The sequence below is a fragment of the Eretmochelys imbricata genome, chromosome 2 (assembly GCF_965152235.1).
Source record: "Eretmochelys imbricata isolate rEreImb1 chromosome 2, rEreImb1.hap1, whole genome shotgun sequence".
NCBI classification, from domain to species: Eukaryota; Metazoa; Chordata; order Testudines; family Cheloniidae; genus Eretmochelys; species Eretmochelys imbricata.
The window spans coordinates 227143071-227165800 of record NC_135573.1 but is presented as its reverse complement, the minus strand read 5'-3'; the positions used below and the strand labels follow the sequence as shown (position 1 = coordinate 227165800).

Genomic DNA, 22730 nt, shown 5'->3' with positions numbered 1-22730 from the left:
GCAGGCATGCACCGATTGGGACCTCTCCAGTGGAGGGAAGTGAGGACCAGGGAGAGAACTGTAAACACCAAGTCCAAGTGATGGCAGCTCAGTGAGTACACTGAGGTCAGCCAGCCAAGTTTGAAGAGGGGAAGCGCAGTCTTGCATGCTGTACCATGTAAGTGTACACGGCCATGTGACCTAAAAGTTTGAGGCAAAAATGGGCTGTCGTGACTGGGTGGGCCTCGATCTTGGGTATCAGAGCTGACATTTTCTGGAAGCAAGCCTCTTAGAGGAAGGCTCTGGCTTGAGTAGAATCGAGCACCACCCTCCTAAACTCTATCCTCTGGATAGGGACAAGAGTAGACTTTTGCTCGTTTATCAATAGCCCCAGGGCATGGAAGGTAGCTTGGGCCAGATTGATGCTCACTTTCACCTAGACCTTGGACTGGCCCTTGATCAGCCAGTCATCAAGGTATGAGTAGACTTGAATGCCTTGCCCTCTGAGGAAGACCACCACCACTGCCATCCATTTTGTGAAAACTCGAGGGGCTGCTGACAGGCCGAAGGGGAGTGTTAGGATATAGCTATTCAGGCCTGTCTGTAAAGGCCTATACGCCAAGAATTTAGGTGTATTCTTATCACTTAGCTAGTTATAGAGGTATAAAAGAAAGAATCAAAATCACTGCCTGCCGGTGTAAGGGCCTTCTCTTACTGTCATAGTCTGAGGCCCTGTTCTTAGGCTAAGATCTTTGGCTAAGCAGCAGAGGCAGTCATAAGCTGGGAAGCGAACGGTCACATCCTTACATTCTAAACTAGTCACATTGAAAGAAGGTGCTATTTGGCTGTTAGGAATACAATCCTGTCCTGATAATGCCTATCACCTCCAGAGAAAGGGACGTGCCTTGAAGATGTAAAAGGAAACTTAGTTTGATAGCAATAGCTGGGATGTGAAATCCTCATTTCTGTGTTGTTCTATCATTGTAGTCCCCATTTCCCTATTGTTTGTCTGTATAATCTCTGTCTGGTTCTGTGATTGTTTCTGTCTGCTGTATAATTAATTTTGCCGGGTGTAAACTAATTAAGGTGGAAGGATATAATTGGTTAAATAATCATGCTACAATATGTTAGGATTGGTTAGTTAAATTTCAATAAAATGATTGGTTAAGGTATAGCTAAGCAGACCTCAAGTTTTACTATATAGTCTGCAGTCAATCAGGAAGTAAGGGGGGAATGGGAACAGGGAATGTGGGTGGGAAAATTGGAATCATGTGTTGCTAAGGGGAGGAATGGGACACAGGTAAGGCTCTGTGGTGTCAGAGTTGGGAAGGGGGACACTAAGGAAGGAAACAGGAATCATGCTTGCTGGAAGTTCACCCCAATAAACATCGAATTGTTTGCACCTTTGGACTTTGGGTATTGTTGCTCTCTGTTCATGCGAGAAGGACCAGGGAAGTAAGCGGGTGAAATTGGTCTGGTTTATGATGAACCTGAGGAACTTTCTGTGGCCCTGGAAGATGGAGATGTGGAAATAGGTGTCTTTCAAGTTGAGGGTGGTGTACCAGTCCCCTGGATCCAGGGAGGGAATAATGGAGGCCATGCAGAACCTCAGCTTCTTGAGATAGTTGTTGAAAAGATGCAGGTCTAAGATGGGTTGAAGACCCTCTTTGGCCTTTGGGATTAGGAAATAGTGGGAGTAAAACCCTTTCTCTCTCAAGCTCTGAGGCACCTTCTCCCCAGCCCCTACCCTCAGGAGGGCTTGAACCTCCTGGATTAGAAGAGTGCTTGTGAGAAGGGTCCCTGGGGAGGGACGGGGAGGGAGAGGTGGAAGAAAACTGAAGGGTGTAACCTTCCTCCACCATACTCAGCATCCAATGATCTGAGGTGATGAAGGACCACACCGGGCTGAAGTAGGAGAATCACTTTAAAAACAGGGGGCGGAGAGGCAGGATCCAGAATGGAAATTGATAACACGCTCTTGGGCACCTTTTCAGAAGTTCTGCTTGGGGGTCTCCTGGGTATCTATTTGAGCCCGGTAGCAAGGCTGAGGTGTAAAGGAATGATTGCCTTCATTTATAATCTCTCCATTTTTTCAACAGGTCTTGGTGAGGTGGCAGAGATGAGAAGCGGGCAGGTTGTTGAGGTCTGAAATGCTTCCTCGGAAGTGCCGGGGAGTAGAGGCCCAGCGATCTGAGGGGAGCCATGGAATGTTTCAGGTGAGAGAGTTTCTAATCCATCTTTTCAGAGAAGAGGGAGATTTCCTCAAACAGACGATTCTGAATGGATTGTTGAACCTCCGGTGGCAACCCCCAGGATTGGATCCAGGAGCACCTTCTCATGACCACAGCCGCTGTCACTGTTTTGGCTGCTGTGTCAGCGGCGTCTAGGGCCACCTGGAAGGAGGTCCTGGCTATGGTCTTTCCTTCCCTCATCAGAACAAAGAATACTTGCCTGGACTCCTGGGGCAGCGAGTCCTTAAACTCTGCCATCAAGTCCCAGACATTATAGTCATACCTCCAAAGCAAGATCTGCTGGTTGGAAATGCGGAGCTGTAACCCACCAGTAGAATAAATCTTTCTACTAAACAGGTCCAGCCTCTTTGAGTCCTTTGGCTACGGGGTTGCGCCTTGCAGCCCTTGCCTGTCTCTTTCGTTGGCCGCTGTGATCACAAGGGACCCGAGGTGGGGGTATTCAGACCTCTTGGCAGGAACATACTACTTCTCTGCTCTTTTTGAAATGGGGAGTAGAGAGGAATGGGTCTGCCTCAGGGACCTGACTGGAACCATAAAGGCTTTGTTGAGGGCTAGGGCCACCTTTGATGGGACTGCTGCAGCCAAGATGTTGACCAGGCTGTGTGAGGACTCTTTAAGCACCTCCACCTCTAGCCCCAGGTTAGAAGCCATACTTTTCAATAGCTCCTGATGAGCACTGAAGTCATCCTGCAGCACTAAGCCACTCAGTCCTGACAGCTTCATCTGGGGAAGAGGAGGAGGAGACCTGCTCCAAGAAGGCACCTTCCTCCTCGTCTTCTGCACCAACCCCATCATGCAGGCCTAACTCCCGAGTGTCGGTACTGGAGTCAGGATCAGATGCTGGATAGCATGGCGGAGGGGCCCTTCTCTCAGACACCACTGACTATGAACAATTGGAAGGCAGCCCCAGTACTGGGAGGAACCCCCATGGATTCCAAAATTGCCACTGGACCTGCATAGGCCACTGCCCTCTGGGGCAGGTGCGTGCATGGGAATCCGATGGAATGTATGTTAGGTACGGGTAACAGCCCCTTGATTGGGTGCAGGACTCCACCTCTGACTTCAAGTCAGTTTGGGGAGACCACGAGGGGGTCAAACCTCTTGCTTCCGCTGGTCCGTGCTGAGGATCCAGGGATCGGTGCCAGAGCAGGGAAGTTTCGCTGATGTTGGCAGGGCCAGTTTCCCTTGGACCTGGTGCAGGGTTAGAGCTTGGGACAAAATGCTTCCTTCTACTCAATGATCTCTCCAGTGCCAGAAGTTGTCCCACCTGGGTCAGCAGTATCAGGAGAGTCATCAGGTCCTTGGCCGCTGTGAAGGCCTCCAGGGTGGATAGTACTGTGATCCTGCTTCCTGCTGATGCCACGGTGTCCCCCAGGTTTCAGTGGATGGTCCTGCATCAGCTTCAATGGCACCTGTGAGGAAGGCGGAGTCGACGGTGTCACTTGCTGAGTGGGGGTGGAGGAGTGGCCCAACACAGTTCGCAGTCTGCTGGATTCCCCTTGCTTGTTCTTCCTCGGTTCTGGGGAGCATCCCCTCTTGGACCATTGTTTCTTGTAATTCTTTCTCAGCACCGGTAAAGGAGAACTATGCTGAGAAACCCATGCTGCTGGAGGAGCACTCTGTACTGATGTCAAGGTACTTGGTGCCAAGTCTGACCAGTTTGGCACCGACGCCAATCTGAGTGCACCTTCCATCAAGATGGCCCTTAGCGTAGCCTCCCTGTCCTTTTTTTGTCCGAGGCTTGAACTCATGACAGATCTGGCAATGCTCTCGCACATAGGATTCCCCCAGATGCTTCAGACAGCTGGAGTGTGGGTTGCTCACCGGCATGGGCTTGCTGCAAGAGGCACAGGGTTTGAAGTCCAGAGACCGGGGCATGACCAATCTCAAAGGCAGACGATGCCGCTCTAAGCAAAATGAGGGAGTCTAACTGTACAGACTACTGCTAAAGAATAAAACTGAAGGTAACTAAACTTGAGAAAGAAAGGAGAAAACAACAGAACCCCTGATTGAACGCTATGCTGAGGCAAGAGAAGTTGTTCCAGAGACTGCCACAGGCGACAAGAAGGAATGGAGACAGTGCAGGACCAGCTGGGCCCCTTATATTCGCGCTTGAGCATGCAGCACCAGAGAATGCTGGAGCCAGGCTGATGGATACTATTGAGGGAAAAATCTCTGTGCACACGGCACACATGCACCTAACAGAATGGACATGAGCAAGCACTCGAAGAAGAAACATGTTTTCAGTTTTAGTAATTTCATGTGATAAAGATGAGGACTTTTAGAATTATTTTTTTATTCTGATAGCGTGCCTTTTTAAACAAACTGAAGCCAGTGGCGCTGTGAAAACTGATGTTCCAGAGTTATATGGAACATCCAATACCACCACTCCTGTCTTGTGGATTTAGTAATACAAGCCCATAATATGACTAGCCCTCCCTCAGAGCATCATGACACAAAAGCCCAACTTTCAATGATGTTATGTAATCTTCCTGATTCTGTTTTGGGCCTTCTGGCATTCATTAGCCCACGGTATTCTACAAGCCAGCAACTGTCCAGAGTGATTTACCATAGTAAACGCTATTCCCAGCTACCACCCCTCTACTCAGATGCAAACCAAGATCTCAGCAAAACTTCCTTAAACACTTATGACTGCAGACAAAAAAGGCTGTTGAAGCTGCAGCTTTGTTTCTGAAGACAGAGAATACCAAAAAGGATTAGTGAGAAAAAGCAGAACCAAAAAAAGGGGATGTTCCTAAGCATTGATGTGGAAGTAGTAGTGACTGGTAGGAGATAAATCACACTCAACCCACAATAAAATTAGGCCCCCACTGAGCCCCTAAAGAGAGTTGGATCTCCCTTGCCCCCAAGAACAGAGTTCTTAAGTGTCGCCAGGTTCCGGTCTGTCTTAGTTCTGTGTTTGCTTTACAAATTGTATTTCTCACCTGCTGGAAAAGCTATTTTCACCTGCAAAAACTACCTTTCATCCCTATCAACTGGACGTAAAACACCTTTTTGTTTTGTTTTTCACAATTCTTTAGTTGCAAAACTTGTCACGCTACTTTGCTGTCAGTGACAATTTGGGAAAATAATTACAACTACATTAATTGACATAACTGATACATGTGGTACATACTAATTGTCAGATGCTTGAAAAATAAACCACCTCTGTTCTTAGACACTGTTAGACATGTTAATTGATAATCTCTCAATTAAGAGTTGACTAGAATTGCATATTTTTATATATTTTTATTTTCATGACTGCTCCACAGCTAACAACATTCATGTGGAAGGACATGAGTATTTTTTATCTTGCCCATGACAGATTCTATAAAAACCTAGTTAATGATTAAGTCCGCTTAATTTCCTTTTTTCTTGGAAATATATGAAAGCAGTTACCAGCAAATAATCCAGTAAACCCATGCTCAGCAACAATTTTCTTCATTATTGTCCATGTTGAGGTGGACCTCTTCTGTGATACTAGATAGAGTACAACAAAATAAAGTGTTAATTAAACAGAATACAAATTAATACCACAATAGAAAAGCAATAAATACTCTTGAAAATTATAGGGATCACATCAATGAAATGCACTAGCTGTTTTTATTTTAGTCACATTTTAAATTTGTTTTACATTAATTTTGGCCATACTGATGGAGAATGAAGGAGTTGTTTTATTATTTAATAAATATCGCATGCACCTCAATTTATCTGTTAAATATTATCCTGCCTGACTGCAATGAGTTAAATCCAAGGAGGCTGCTAAGGGAGAAGCAAACCAGAAAAAAAAGTGGCAGTCGCTCCTCTGCAGATTTCCTGAGTAGGGATCTGAGCCAGAAATGCTGTTGACGAAGCCCGCACCCTGGTGGAGTGTGCAGTGATTGGGGGTGTGGGAACTGCTGCCAGGTTGTAGCACTCGTGTATGCAGGATGTGACCCATGACAAAATGTGTTGTGAGGACAAGGGTAGGCCCTTCATTCTGTCTGCTATCGCCATGAACAGCTGGACCGATTTTCTCAACGGCTTTGTTCTTTCAATGTAGAAAGCTAGCACCCTGAGAACATCTAGTGAGTGGAGTCTCTGCTCCCTGCCACTAGAATGCGGTTTAGGGTAGAATACCAGGAGAAAGATGTGTTGGTTGATGTGAAACTGTGACACAACCTTAAGAAGGAAAGCAGGATGGGGCCTGAGCAGAACCTTGTCCTTACAGAACACGATGTAGGGAGGCTCTGATGTTAGGGCTATGAGCTCCAACACCTTCCTGGTCAAGGTTATTGCTACTAGGAACGCCACCTTGTAAGAGAAGTAGAGCAGGTAGCATGTTGCTAATGGTTCAAAGGGGGGTCCCATGAGCCTAGCGAGGACCAGGTTGAGGTCCCAGACAGGGACAGGCTGACTGACGTTAGGGTATAGCCTGTCAAGCCCTTTTAAGAACCGGCTAACCATCAGGTTAGCAAACACAGAGCGGCCTTCCATGCCTGGGTGAAAGGCCGAGATAGCGGCTAGGTGCACCCTTATTGACGATAACGAAAGCCCCTGCTGCTTCAGATGTAGGCGATAGCCCAGACTGAGCGGCACTAAGGCTAGCGTCGGGGCGAATGGTGCTGCGCTGACCAGACTGAAAATCTCTTCCACTTAGCAAGATATGTGGCTCTCGTAGAGAGTTTTCTGCTGCCACGAAGGGCTTGTCTAACCTGGCCTGAACAGGAAAGTTCCACCAGGTTCAACCATGGAGCTTCCATGCTGTGAGGTGAAGCGACCCAAGGTTCAGATGTTGAAGATGTTGAAGACTACCATGATCTTGTGACAGAAGGTCCGGGCAGAGTGGCAGGGGCTTCTATGGACATGTCTAGGAGAAATGTGTACCAGTGCTGATGGGGCCAGGCTGTTGCTATCAATATGACCTGAGCTCGTTCCCTCCGGATCTTGAGGAGTACCCTGTGAACTAGCGCTCTGGGCGAAAAGGCGTATAGGAGGCAATCTCCCCAATGGAGGAGGAACACATCTGCACTGGAGCCTGGGGTACGATTTTGGAAGGAACAGAACTGCTGGCACTTCCTGTTATATCAAATGGCAAATATGTCTATCTGGGGAAAGCCCACCTCTGGAAGATTGAAATTGTAATGTCTGGGCGAAGGGACCACTTGTGGCCATGAAATGACATGCTGAGGTGGTCCGCCAGCTCGTTCTGTACTCCAAGGAGGTATGATGCCTGGAGGTGTATTGAATGTTCTACACAGAAGTCCCACAACATGAGGGCTTCCTGGCACAGGGGAGAGGAGCATGCACCCCCGTTTGTTTATATAGAACATTGCCGTGGTGTTATCCATCATGACTGATCACTCTGTTCCGTTAAGTATGCCCAGAAGGTCTGGCATGCCAGGCACACTGCTCTCAGCAATCTGACGTTGATGTGGAGAGCCAGATCCGCCTGAGACCAGAGACCTTTAGTCCTGCAGTCTCCTACCCGTGCTCCCCAGCCCAAGTCTGATGCATCCGTCACTAGCAACTGAGACAGCTGCAGACTGGCAAAGGGGATCCTTGAGCATACCTCCTGAGGGTCGAGCCACCACAGGAGGGAATAGAGGATGGGGCAAGGCAGGGCCATTATCCTGTCCAAGCTGTTCCTGGATGGGCGGTACACTGACACAAGCCACGACTGAAGAGGTCGAAGCCTGAGTCTGGCATGCTGCATCAGGTAGGTACAGGCAGCCAATATTGTCCCTATAAATTCTATCCTCTGGACAGGGGACAGAGTCGATTTCACTTTGTTTAAAAGGAGACCCAGGCTGTCAAAGGTGGCTCTAATGAATCTGACCTGAGCTTCCCCTTGGGTCTCGGAGCAGCTCTTGATCAGCCAGTCGTCAAGGTAAGGAAACACCTGTACCCGGTGCCTGCACAGAAACACAGCAACAACTGCCATGTACTTGGTGAAAACACAAGGTGCTGATGACAGGCCAGCTGGGAGGACTGTAAATTGGTAATTGGTGTTGTTCACCATGAACCTGAGGTACTTCCTGAGGGGCTGGGTGATCACGATATAAAAGTATGCATCTTTCAAGTCGAGGGCAGCATACCAGTCTGCTGGATCCAGTGAGGGAATAATGTGGAACTTGAGTTTCTTCACCAACTTGTTGAGTTCTCTGAGGTCCAGGATGGGCCTGAGGCCGCCTTGGCTTTCTGTATTAGGAAATACCAGGAGTAAAAGCCCTCGCCCCTGTGCTCCTGAGGAACTTCCTCCACCACCCCTAAAAATAGGAGCAACTACACCTCCTGGATAAGGAGCTGCTTGTGAGAAGGGTCCCTGAAGAGGGATGGGGAAAGGGGCGGAAAGGGCGGGAGGGCACAGAATTGGATAGAGTATCCCCACTCTACCGTGTGGAGCACCCATTGGTCCGAGGTGAGGGACCATGCACAGTAGAAAGGGGATAGTCAGGATGAGAAGATAAGGCGGGGTGGATCCACTGTTAGGTATGGTACACCATCCTTGACTGTGCCAGTCAAAAGGCCGGCTTGGACCCTGAAGATGGCTTGGGTTGTCCCGAGCTCTGGCCAGAAGGTTGGCGCGGCCTTCTCCTGCCGTTCTGATTTCTCCTGCTGGACCTGTCTTGGTGATTCTGCTGACCAAACTGCTGGGGCTACAGGCGGAAATGTCTCCGCTGGGTCAAAGGAGTATAGAGGCCCAGGGACCTGAGGGTGGCTCTAGAATGTTTAAGGCTGTTCAGCCTTTTGTCCATCTTCTCTAAGTCTCTCACCCTCAAAGGGCAGGTCTTGACTAGTTTGCTGTACCTCGTAGGGGAGGACAGAAACCTGGAGCCATGAGCCCCTTCTCATGACCACACCAGTAGCCATAACCCTGGTTGCCACATCAGCCCCGTCCAGTGCCGCCTGAAGGGAGGCCCTGGAGATCAGTCTCCTTTCCTCAACCAAAGTTGAAAATTCAGAGCAGGTGTCTGAGGGGAGCAACTCCATAAATTCTGCCATCGCCAAGCAGGCATTGTAGGAGTATCTGCTGACGATGACCTGTTGGTTGGATATACGGAGTTGCAGTCCCCCTGTGGAGTAAACTTTTTGCCCAAAAAGGTCTAATTTTTTGGCAGCCCTATTCTTGGGCGAAGGGCCTTGAAATCCTTGTCTTTCCTGCTGGTTAGCAGCATCCACCACCAGGGAATCAGGCTGGGGAGTTGGAATAGAGGTGCTTATTGTGCTTGGCCATAGGTGGCAGAGAGGTCGGAGTCTGCCAAAGGGTCTTGGTCATGTCCGTTTTTTATTAGTGGTAAGGTGATACGGACGGGGCCATAGGGAGCCAGGATGTCCACCATAGGGTCTGCATCATCCACAGCTTCCTCCGCCTTAATGCCCAGACCCTGGCGACCCGGCGTAGCAACTGCTGCAACACTCTGGAGTCTTCCAGAGCTGGGGCTACTGAAGTGCCCGCTAGTGCCTCATCTGGTGAGGAGGAGGAGGAGACCACCAGGGTAGGTGGTTGCTCCCTACCATCCCCACCTGAGAAATCTCTTGACCCCATGGAAAAAGCGGTAGGTTGGTCTGGTCCTGCAGGTGTGACAGGCACAGGTGTATCAGTGCCGACCTCGGGCCCCCCGTGGGTGCTGGCACCTGGTGCAGCATGAATGCCGGGGTTCCTGTGGGTGCCGTGGCAGCTGGTGTTAATGACGGAGGTGGTGCCAGTGCCATCATTGGTGCCAAGAGTGTCTTGCACCGAAGCTGCAATTGGGGCCGCTGATACCTCCGGTGCCAAAGCGGTCGGTGCCTACAATGGCACCACAAGTGCCAGTGTTAATGCCTGATGCACTGGCTCCGGTGCCAATCATGGTAGAACAACTGTTGCGGAGGCCACTGATGCTGCACCCGAGCAGGACCCCTGGCTGTGACCCTGGGCTTGATGGGAAGCCCACAGAGATCAAAAGGGTCACTGCTATGGATTTTGCCACTGAGGGGCCCACTGCATCGGGTGGGACCGCCTATGATGCTGTGAGGAGGATCTTCTGCTCCTGCTATAATTGGAGTGGTATGAGTCCAACTCCGAGTAGGATGGCCAGGGAGGCGCTGCTCCTCTTGAGTTAGAGCATAGAGAAGCAGGGGATTGACTGCACTCTCTGGATGGCGGAGCTGGAGCAGATGGGTGCTGAATGTGATGGGGTTCAGCGTGCCATTATCGCTGGCTTGCCCTTAGAATGCATGGGGGGAGGGGGTCCAGATGGAACCTGCAGTGCTGAGACACTGTCCTGTCTTGGTGGTGAGAACAGCACTGTGAGCTTCAATAGGTTCTGTGCTGCCTCAGAAGCCTCTGGGGTGGAAGGGAGTGGTAGATGCTCTGATGGGTGCGGTGAGCGAGACAGGCCTGGACTCGACTGCCTCGCTTGGGCAGGAGTCAACGTGGCCCCACTCTGAGTTCCGGAGCCATGACCCGACTGAGGTGCCACTGGTGCCTGGTCTCTGGGTTTTACCGAGTAAGATCGACCACTCTCCAACCTCTTTTTCTTCTGCGCCAGCAGTTGGGACTGGTGCCGAAGGCTGGAATGACCCTGAGAGGTTCCATGACAGTGCCTAGCTTCCTTGCCGGCATTTTTCTTTAGCGCCGGATGCTGGGTGCTACATGCTGGGATCCCCGGTGCCTGGATCCGAGTGAGATCAGACAGCTGCTGCCATAAGGAGGATTTTTGAGATGCTGCTCCCTCTCTTTAATGGTTCTCGGTTGGAACTCCTGACAGATCTTGCATCTGGTGACTCTCACCAACACACCTTAAGCAGGATGTGTGGGGGGAGGGTCACTTTTTGGCACGTGCTTCGTGCAGATCTGGCAAGTCTTAAAGCCCAGGGATTGCAGCATTCCCCAGTAACAAATGGGGAAGGAAACAGAGGTGGGACCCCCCGTAACTAAAACTTATAAAGAAACTACTAAACTAAATTAAACAAGTTAGTGGAAGCTAACTATGTACAGCGTATAAAGTACTGCTACTCCACTTGCCGAAGCAAGAGAAGAGCAAGGGGAAGTTCCAGCTATCGTCACTGGCGGTAAGAAGGAACTGAGGGGGTGCAGGGTTCTATATTGGATGCCACGAAGACATGACTCCAGGGGGAGCCCAGGCCAACCCTATGGTTGCTGCTAGGGGAAAAATCTTCTGGCTACTGTGCACGTGCACGCACACACACACACACCTGACTGGAATTGACATAAACAAGCACTCGAAGAACAACATCATCCTAGCATTTAAATGAACTGTAAACACAGGATATCTCTGTGTTCATCTCTCTTTGAAATGTATACCAAATAATCTGTGAATGGAGGAAGAACAGGCAATTGTCTTATGTTAATTTGTATTGCTAAGTACTGGTGATTGACCCACTTCAAAGACACCCTGATTACTACTGTTCCGTGAGGGACTCCGACTTGTTAAAGAAGTCCTGAAATTGTATAAAAGATCCTTGGGTCCCAATCCTTCTTATCTCAGATCTGCTTAAGCTTCATCGGGGAAGCCTGAGTCACAATATTGAGGTCCCAGTTATGCTGGTACTCCCTGAAGGTGATATCAGACATTGGACTATAACCTATGAACTAAATTCTAAAGGAACTCTTTGAAACTACAAAGGTCACAATTTTTGCTATGAATATGAACCTAAAAAATTGAACTCATGTCTGTATGTATATTGATTTAACTATACTCACTCTCTCTCTTTTTTAAAATAAATTTTAGTTTAGTTAATAAGAATTGGCTGTATGTGCGTATTTGGGAAAGATCTGAAATATTCAATAACCTGGGAGGTAACGTATCCAATCCTTTGCGATTGGTAGAACCTTTTCTTTTATTTGATGAAATAAAATTTTCAGAAATCTTGTTGTACTTAAAGTACTGCACAGGATCTTTTTAGGGGGATACGGCAAAGCGCCACATTTACTGGTAATACATGTATCAATCAATACTCTATCATATGCATATGATATATATTACACTCATGCAATCACCTACACACACAAACACACTCTGTCTTCTTGTTGTTACCAACTAGTTGCTCCCCTTAATTTCACTGGTCAGATGAGTTGGATGGGGGAGGGGTGGAACTGGGCTTCTGTCGATCCGGATCGATGCTCTGATGTTGACAAGATGAGACCCGGGGTCCTCTGCAAGACACCTCACATTTATAGCAGCTTCCCTCTCATGCAAATCTATACCAGATACAAAATCTGTGTCTGTGTCAGTAGGTCATCTGTGGCGCTTCCTTCAGGGTGTTGTCTTAATGCTGCCACATTTATTTTCAAAGAGGGTGTTTTCAAAAGAAGGTGCTCGCTTCTAACTCCCAAGGCCGTCTATATGTCTGATCTTCTTTAATGAGCCCACTTGACAGGTTCTATTGTTCTTGCATCCGGCTTCTATCCCCTCTCCAACTGTTGCAGCTGTCTGGAGGTGCTTGCCTTCCACGCCTTACTCATTCATACCTCATTCATTCAACAGGGGAATTGATTAAAAGGGGAGAGATCATGTTCTACTCCTAGCGAAAAGACATTTTTCTTCTACCTTAACTATCCTTAGGGACTATAACATTATACCAAGGCTCAATACAAAGTTTCTATATAAGGATTTGATACAAAGTTCCTATATCAAAGGACTTGATACAAAGTTATATGAAAACAGAGGTTATATATGGAAAGACTTAATACAAGGTTATATGAAGAGGCATAATACAAAGTCATATGAAAATGATACACAGTTATGCAAAGATGCTTAATGCAGAGATTTACCTACAATCTTCACCATATTGGACTTGAGTACCTGGATGGAGGCCTAAGGCTGGGTTACTTCAAGGGAACTGTATTGTTGGTTTCTGGGCAACCAGGGAGGTAATAAAGAAGCTGTTTTATACTGGTTTGGTAAATCTAAGTATTGAAAATATCCACCAGCTTTGGGAATTATCTGCCCCATTCTTTGCAATTCACCCTAATCGAGTTACCTCAGCTGGCCCCCACTGGGACCCCGGTCACAAACCCATTTTCCTAGACCCTGTATTCCTTTTGACAAACAGATATACTTTGAAGAAACAGTTTTTGTGTCACTTGAATCAGCTGCTGTCACAGGGCCCAGAGAGGAAAAAGGCTTGCAGATGACAAACAAACTTAATCAAAACAAACCAACACCCATATATGCAGCAAAAGTGCTCTTCAGAATTGAAGGAAATATGAGGCTCAGCTGAAGGTGCTTTCCAGCCCTGACTCGAAAGGGGACACGGAACACAACACACTTCTGGATGTAGTCACAGAGAACATTCAACTGCAACAGCAACCAGTCCTAGTGAAAGACTAAACTAGTGCTATTCTAGATGAGCAAAGCTAAATTTCAAACTAGATGTTAATCTAACTAGACTACTTACATGAATTTCAAAATAAGTTATTACATTCTCACTTCTGACTCAAAGTGGTGGTTGCAGTGACATTTTAATGTATACTAAATTTATAAAACATATGACCAACAAAGAAAGACACACACTGGAAAAGAATTAAAATTAAAAACCTTGGCACAATTGTCCAAAATGGAACAAGCAACCTGAAGAGAAATGCCTTAGGACAATCAAACCAACAACAAAAGTTAGTTTACTTGAGGTAATGACACCCCAGCCTAAACATTAGGACAGCCATATTTTCTGGCTTTTCTGACATTTTAAGTCTTAGCTTTGCAAGAACAAGTTAAAAATTAGTTAGACAAGTTAGATATGTTCCATTCACAAGGGCCTGATGAAATACATCCTAGAATACTCAAGGAGCTGACTGAGGAGGTATCTGAGCCACTAGTGATTATCTTTGAAAAGTCATGGAAGAGATTCCAGAGGACTGGAAAGGGGCAAATATAATGCCCACCTAAAAAAGAAAAATAAGGACAGCTCAGGGAATTACACCAGTCAGCTTAACTTCAGTACCGGGAAATATAATGGAGCAAATAATTAAGCAATCAATTTACAAACACCTAGAAAATAATAAGGTAAGTAACAGCATGGATTTGTCAAGAACAAATTGTGTCAAACCAACATAATAGCTTTCTTTGACAAGGTAACAAGCCTTGTGGATGGGGGCGGAAGTGGTAGATGTGCTATATCTTGACTTTAGTAAGACTTTTGATACGGTCTTGCATGACTTTCTCATAAATAAACTATGGAAATACAACCTAGATGGAGCTACCATAAGGTGGGTGCATAACTGGTTGGAAAACCATTCCCAGAGAGTTATGAGTGGTTCACAGTCAAGCTGGAAAGGCATATTGATTGGGGTCCCTCAGGTATCAGTTTTGGATCCAGTGCTGTTCAGTATTTTCCATCAATGATTTAGATAATGTCATAGAGAATACACTTATAAAGTTTGTGGACGATACCAAGCTGGGAGGGGTTGCAAGTGCTTTGGAGGATATGATTAAAATTCAAAATGATCTGGACAAACTGGAGAAATGGTCTGAAGTAAATAGGATGAAATTCAATAAAGACAAATGCAAAGTACTCCACTTAGGTAGAAACAACTAGTTGTACACATTCAATATGGGAAATGACTGCCTAGGAGTAGGTACTGCAGAAAGGGATCTGGGGTCATAGTGAATCACAAGCTAAATATGAGTGAACAGGGTAACTGTAATGCAAAAAAAGCAAACATCATTCTGGGATATATTAGCAGGAGTGTCATAAGCAAGACAGGAGAAGTAATTCTTCTGCACTACTCCGTGACGATTAGGCCTCTGCTGGAGTATTGTGTCCAGTTCTGGGTGTCACATTTCAGGAAAGATGTGGTTAAACTGGAGAAAGTCCAGAGAAGAGCCACAAAAATGATTAAAGATCTAGAAAACATGACCTATGAGGGAAGATTGAAAACACTGGGTTTGTTTAGTCTGAAGACAAGACAGGGGACATAACGGTTTTCAAATACATAAAAGATTGTTAGAAGGAGGAGAGAGAAAAATTATTCTCCTTAACCTCTGAGGTTAGGACAAGAGGCAATGGGCTTAAACTGCAGCAAGGGTGGTTTAGGTTGGATATTAGGAAAAACCTCCTGTTAGAGCAGCTAAGCACTGGAATAAATTGCCAAAGGAGGTTGTGGACTCTCCATCATTGGAGATTTTTAAGAGCAGGTTAGAAAGAACCTGTCAGGGATTGTCTAGAATGATAATCCTTAGTCCTACCCTGAGTGCTGGAGACTGGACTAGATGACCCCTTGAGGTCCCTTCCAGCCCTATGATTCTATAGGCAAAGTAATCAGAATTCTTTTTTTACTAGCTTGAAATTAAGAATATCCTCTCCCACAGTTTTAAAAGAAACGTCTACCATTTCCACTTTATTTTCTAGAGGAGAGAGCTTCTGTGTAACTATATGATTCTGAATTAGGCTGCTCAAATCTGTTTCATAACAGATGGATTCCTAACAAAGTAAATTCAGTCTTTGATTATCTCACAGTAAAGGCCTGATTCAGTAGCCATTAAAGTTAATGGGAGTCTTTCACTGATGATCCAGACCCCAGATGATTGACAAAAACAGATATTTATACGCTGAATGCACTGCCTTAAGTGTAACGGTGACCAAGAGTTAAAATGGGGATGGGAAAAAAGGCTTTTTGTCTTACCCATCCCTTTAAGTTATTGGAATATGCACTACTACATATTTCACCATTATGCTCCCATTTCTCATTTGTCTTTTCTTTGTAGACCCCAATAAAAAGTAAGATTTAAAAAAACCACTTGAGAACAATGTAGACTTTTTTGGATAAGTCTTTATCCAAAAAATATTTAAGGAGAGCTAGTGTTGACATTCCTATTTTCTAACAGGGTGGGTGGGGTTAGATATGCAAACAATTTTATCATATTATTCCTGTCAACTCCAAAGACTTTTTCCACAGAACATTGTTCAAGTTCAGTTTATAGAAGAAACTTAAAAAATTTTGCCTCATAAGAGTTGCATTTAATTTGGATAAATATTAGGATCCCCTGAAACCCTCTTCCACTCAGTTTGACTCCAGAATTCAGCACTCAGATACCTTTATTTAGCATTCAGCAACACTAGGCCCAACCTGGCCAGGCTCAATCATAGGGGGTGGATGCAGGGTACATCACAAAACCAAGTTACACAACCAAACTTATATACATATTTACTAAACACCTGCATTTCTTACTACATGTTATATCACGTACTTCATGCTTGGCTTGGTTGCTTTTCAGGAACTAATCCCTGTACAGCATGCTCTCTCCATATGCAGTTCACTATAACCTGACGTCTACATTCCAGGCTTATCTTGTCCATTGTCCCTAGTACCAGGGTGTTCCTGCTTAACTTAGCTAGAGTACTTGTGGCACCTTGGAGACTACCAAATTTATTTGAGCATAAGCTTTCGTGGGCTAAAGCTCTATCCCACGAAAGCTTACGCTCAAATAAATTTGTTAGTCTCTAAGGTGCCACAAGTACTCCTCGTTCTTTTTGCTGATACAGACTAGCACAGCTACCACTCTGAAACCTATCTTCGCTAGAATGACTCCAGCCTAATGCTTATTACATCCTTATCGACAACTTAATCTTCCATTCACACCCTCTGAGAAATGAAGGCTTACTCATGTCAAGTTAGACATACAACAATGTTCTACAGTTTTTATTAACTGAAACAGTATTGCCAGTAAACATCACCAGCTCATCTTTTCCCTCCTCCAAGTCATTAAAAATACATAAAATAGAACAGTTCCCATGAAGTATTCCAGAAAATATTACAGCACATGGAAAACAGAACAGGGGAAATTACAGTTTTGAAATACATCATAGGAGAAAGGATATGGGGAAGATTTAAAATCCACACAAGAAATCTATGTAACTAAACAGAATTATGTTTTAAGATTTCCCATCTTTATTACTTCCAATTAGCAAGTGCACAAGGCCAACAATGGCTCTTCTTCCCATTTAAGCCCCCCAATAAGACATAAGTGGTGCAGTCAACTTTATTTGAGCCCTCTGTGCTGGGGAGAATTTCACCTTTGAACAGTGGAATGATAGATAAAGATAGCTCTTGAGGTAATTTAAAATGTAAAGAATGTGCAGTAATCTAATTCCAAAGAACTTACAGTTTAAGGTCTCATATTCCCAAATTTCAGTTTGTTTGTGTGTTTTCACCACATCAAATGGCAAAGTTACTGTAGCTGCAATCTATTAAAGAGTAAACAGACTTTATTAATATTTCACGTAAAATGTGATAGCATCATCAAGCTTACGCCATAAAGTAAGTTGGTTATAATTTAAACATAGATTTACTATGGTCATATATATCACTTTATTTAACAAGTCCGTGAAGCAAGCCAAAATTAAATCTCATTAAATACACAAAATAGAATAGCTGCTTAGAAAACTTAGATTGTATACATTACTGACATGATATAAATTTATGCATAATGCACAAAGAGCCCAATCCCTCTCATAAAGACTTCCAGTGGAAGCAGGGATGGGAACCAAAGTGGTTTCTTCTTTTGTACTGAACCGGACAGTTGTAAAAGTTTCCTCTGCAAAACTAACATGTGGATTGCTTACTTAGGCCAGGTCTACACTACAAAGTTTTACACTACGAAGTCAGTCAGGAGTGTGATGAGACGGATCCTTGTCTGACGGAACTGTGCCAGCAAGAGCCCTTAGTATAGAGGCAGTTAACATAACAAAACTTCACTTTTGCTGGTATAGCTTATTTTGTTCAGGGGAGTTGGAATAAAAGCTATAACAAAGAACACAGTATTGCAGCAGAAGGTGCATCCACACTAGGAGTGTTTTGCTGGAATAGTATACTGGCACAGCTATATTGGCAAAGTGCTCCTAATGTAGGCCTGTTCTTAAATTCTGGTATAAGCTCTGGAAGATGCTGCTTATCTGTATATATAGCTTGCAGCAATAACAAACACAAGAAAAGTAATAGGTCTTCTATTTGTGCAAGATACACAAACAGAAGGTTAAACCACAGTATGACACTGCACCCCATATTCTTCATAGTGATATTATAATGGTATTATAGCATAATTATGATGCATTTTATGCAAGACGGGTCATGTGAGGTGTCATTAGAAAAGTTATGATTTGCTGAATAGGATTATCCTAATTGTATGAATGTATCATTTTTGTCTCTAAAGTTAGGAAATTGACTATGTATCCGTATTTCAAATCGTGCTTACTCTGGGTGACACCCACAGTTAGCTTTTCTGGTACAACAATGAAGAAGCCAGACAGTGCTGATGGCCCATCAGCAAAGGCAATGGACCCTGGAAGAACTTAACCTTCCTGTGAACATTCCAGACAACCTGTAAGCAATGGCTGCTATGACTCTACATGTAACCAGGCCAAATGATTCTGGACTCCATCTTGTGAATGCTGGTGAAAGTGCAGGCTGGAGGGCTTTGCAGCTTGTCACAGCAGCACAGTGTGAGAGGGAGCCCAGGCTAGTGGGTCAGAGGGCTCAGTGGCACCCCAGTTCCAGTATATCCTTCTTCTAGATTCCTGGTGTTTCTTGTCATTTGTTTGTCTTTCAAGCCCTAATCCTGAAACTGGATCCACTAACTTCTATTCCAGTGCATCACCGGGGGATCTGGACTTTAGATTGTAAAACCTCAGGGAAAAAGTGACTATACTGAGGTGTGTGCTTTGTCCATGATCAAACACTTTCGATTTTGCTTTACAGTACTCTATACACTACAGTTTATTTTGCAATTTCAACTATGAGGTCTCTCCACCAAAACAAAGTCTGCTATTGTACGTACCCACAGGTGGTTTGGTATTCCCTCACTTGATTATATATATTTAAAAGAGTTTTTAAACATTAGATAGCTACTAAAAGGTATTCATTTTAAAAATCCTGAACTGTTTTTCTTTTCGTTGAGTATGAACATACAGTACACATATATGCTACAGAAAATACTTCATGGCTATACTAATCACAATGCTGTGTTTATCATCTGTAAAAAAAATACTTGTGAAACAGAATTATTTTTAAAGTATGATTAAAACCCCAAGACAACAGTATTTTCACATGATTGCTGGTTACTGTAAATTGTCCAAATAAACTGAAGTCAACCATGTAACAATCAGCTGAGTTTCCTGAGAGGTTGTGATTCCACCATCTCATTATGTTGATAATGATCTTGAAATGAAGTTGTGAGTTTAAAAACAAATTAGGTCTAATAGCCACATATCTTAAAAATGTAAACACGCAGGAAAGGATGAGAATACTTTGAATATCATTAACTCCCCCTCCCCGCCAGGCACACATCATGTTGTCTTTGTTAGAAACAGTGAAAAGGCAGCATTTATACTATGTATATGTTAAAATAGATCTAAAAGCTTATCAAGTATCTGAAAACAGCATATTCTAGCTTTGCTGTTGTGGTTATTTTGAGGCCTAACTGTTGCCCATATAGTGCTTCTTTTCAAACAAATCATTTTCACCAAGTTAACATGACTGAAGTAATGTGGAAATAATAGCCAGCTTTGGCAAAGTTCCGGCTAACTGTAGACTTCAGCTGTGATTGTTGCCTGAACTCTGCCAATACTTTATTTTATTTTTGTAAACTGCAGCTACAGGCTCCATGACTTAACAGGCTGCTAAAATTTGTAGTAACAGAAAAAAAGTTTTAATAAGATTTCCAATCAAAACTACCTAGATATCTTTTACACTTGTATTTTACTTTAACATTTTATTACATATTTTCCAATTTGCTTCACTTACAAATAAAAGCAATAAGAATTCAAATGTTTTAATCATCAGATAACTGCATTTTATGTATAGCTAAAGACACGATTCTAGCCTTGTGTTCAACAACATATTCACAATTTGTGGGAGAATCTCATGTAATTTCACTCCTTGTGCTTTATTAATTACGTATACAAACTCCCAATGAATTGAACAGTTTATTTATTAGAAACATCCTAAATGAAGACATGTTAGCATGTGGTGTGATAGAGGATATGCCATTGAGCAGAGTACTTTGGAGAGAAAGGACTCATAGAGAGAACCCCATCTGATGGGATTAAGTTTGCTTAGAAATATCAGCAATAGAAACAGACTTACAGAGCCAGCTGCTGCCCCTGAAGTAAAGCTGATCATAAACGTTGGTTCATGTGCATCAAATGTCTTGCACAACTGCTTCTTCATGAGTTCATAGTGATACCAGTACATTGCTATGGAGATAGAACAAAAAAAAAACAACCAAAACAAATCTCTGAAACCAGAAACTTGCAACAAGCAACATAAATCTGTGTACCAAACACAGAAGAACTAATTCATTCCCTTTCTTTATCTCTTACTCGTCTAAAAATGTTACTGTTTGCATGCTCTTACCCTCAGAATGCCAGAGCAAAGAAAGGGAAGAAAAATCCAAACAAAAACAAAAAAGGGGAGAGAGAAAGAGAAAGAAATACAGAAAAGGATGCAAATTTAAAAAGAGAAGGAGGGAGACAGAAGAGACTGGGAAAGAGAAAGGAAGAAGAGTACTGGCACAAATCAAAAGAAGGGTACGAAGGAAAGTGGTAGCCCTCATATTTATGAAAGAACTGAATGAGTAGGACACACAACCAACAGCTGTGCTGTTTTTTTGTTTGTTTTTTTTAAAAGCGACAGATCAAGACATTGAAAACAGTGTGTATTTACTTGAATGTGTACTATTAGTCATAAATGGCTGAATAAGTATATACAGCTAGGTTTATTTCAATGTGCATAATTGCACACCCATACATACTTGTCACACATTATCTAGAGGAAACCATAATTCAATATACTGTTAAAATTAATAGAAAATTGCATACTTCACTTTCACCAAATGTGGTTGTAAAGTTTTATTTCTAAACCAAATTCCTACAAAGTGCAAAGGCATTTGCACTTATTGAAAACTAAGTCTACAACAAATTTTCAATTTTAAAAATAATCCATTTTCTGTTAGAGTGAAAAAAAAATCTGAATATTTTGTAAAAGGCTGTACACATTCTGCTCTTCCTCACATCCATACTCATAATTCAAAACACAGCCAAAGGGATATTCACTATTACAAATCACTGGAGGATTCTCTGCTCCTTGAAGTCTTTAAACTACGATTTGAGGACTTCAATAGCACAGATATAGGTGTGAGGTTTTTTGCAGGAGTGGTGGGTAAAATTCTGTGGCCCGCGTTGTGCAGGAGGTCAGACTAGATGATCATAATGGTCCCTTCTGACCTAAATATCTAAGAATCTATGAATTCTGAACGATAGTCTCAATAAAGGTGGTCTCTAAAGTGCCTATTATTCTGTGGGAAACAAAAAAATGTTGATGCTACTTGAACTTGAGGTTTACAGTGACACTGAGTTCATCTTGGAACATTGCTACACAGATAACTAGACAATCTTTCAAATACTTTGGAAAGGCAGCCCAAGATTTCAGCATAATAGTTCTAAAACTGTTTGAGGAAAACAGGTTTCCTTCAAGTGGGTCACGAGATTATTACGAGGGGGTCGTTATCTGTCGGCCTCCACCCCAAACCTCGCTTTGCCTCCAGCATTTATAATAGTGTTAAATATATTAAAAAGTGTTTTTAACCTATAAGGTCGCACTCGGAGGCTTGCTGTGTGAAAGGTGTCATCAGTACAAAACTTTGAGAACCACTGAAGTAGATAAAGCAAATTAACACTAGCAGCTCAAAAATCACATATACACCTAACATCTGTGTTGATGGCAGGATTTCCTGTAGGGAATTTCCAAAAAGCTATTTCAAACTTCCATGTCTATAGTTAAAAGGATGTGTTATATACAGTTCCAAGACAGATTAATTCTGAAAAATAAAATTAAAATTCTTCCATGCTTGCATGAGGTGATTTACTGGCTCTGAGGTATGCAAATTGAGCGTTGCAAGGAATAGAGACTGAATAACGAAACTATCTGTTGGTTTTGTGGTTTGAGAGTTTTATCCCTATGAAATGCGATAAAACAAGTTTCCTCAGCCCAGTAGAGAACAACAAGAAGTAGGGATGTGGGAGCAAAAGTGTATTCTGTGACCCTCTCTAGGCAACTTGGCATTTTCTTCCCCTTCTCTCCCTTAGCATATTGTAAATATTTTCATATGAAAAGTGCTCTGCACTAGGTAATCATTACTCTGTTCCAGTATAGCAATTCCCATGTAAGTAAAAAGTAAGAACCTACAGATTATAAAATTAAGACATAACAGGATTTTTTTTAAAATTATTTTCCCTTCATGAATTAACTGAAAAAGATGGTTACATTTCTATGTATTTTCAGTGTTATTTCCCATTCACATTTTATAAACAAAAACTTTTACAACACAGAGCAAAGGTTGTCCAGTGCTGCTTTGTGCTGTTCCATGATGCAGAGAGTGTGTTAAGCTTAACTTAACCCTCTGAAAAACAGGAAATACAAAATTAAGGTACATGCTACCCCTTCAACATGACCTTAACTCTTCCCCCTGAAGATGGCAAAATAGCCACTGGGAATGCTTCAGTTAGTTTAGGTTCCAT

The 22730-nt window shown here is 43.7% G+C and overlaps 1 protein-coding gene across 1 annotated transcript in view; it reads right to left on the bottom strand.

Moving 5' to 3' along the window:
* The window catches only part of SLC25A40 (solute carrier family 25 member 40), a 72959-nt gene that overhangs the window by 11988 nt on the left and 38241 nt on the right, over window positions 1-22730 (bottom strand). Inside the window, exons 8-10 of the mRNA XM_077808146.1 lie at window positions 20299-20408; window positions 17321-17402; window positions 5631-5711 (exon numbers count right to left, since the gene is read on the bottom strand). Coding sequence (XP_077664272.1) covers window positions 5631-5711; window positions 17321-17402; window positions 20299-20408 — 273 coding nt within the window. The remainder of the gene's footprint in view (window positions 1-5630; window positions 5712-17320; window positions 17403-20298; window positions 20409-22730) is intronic.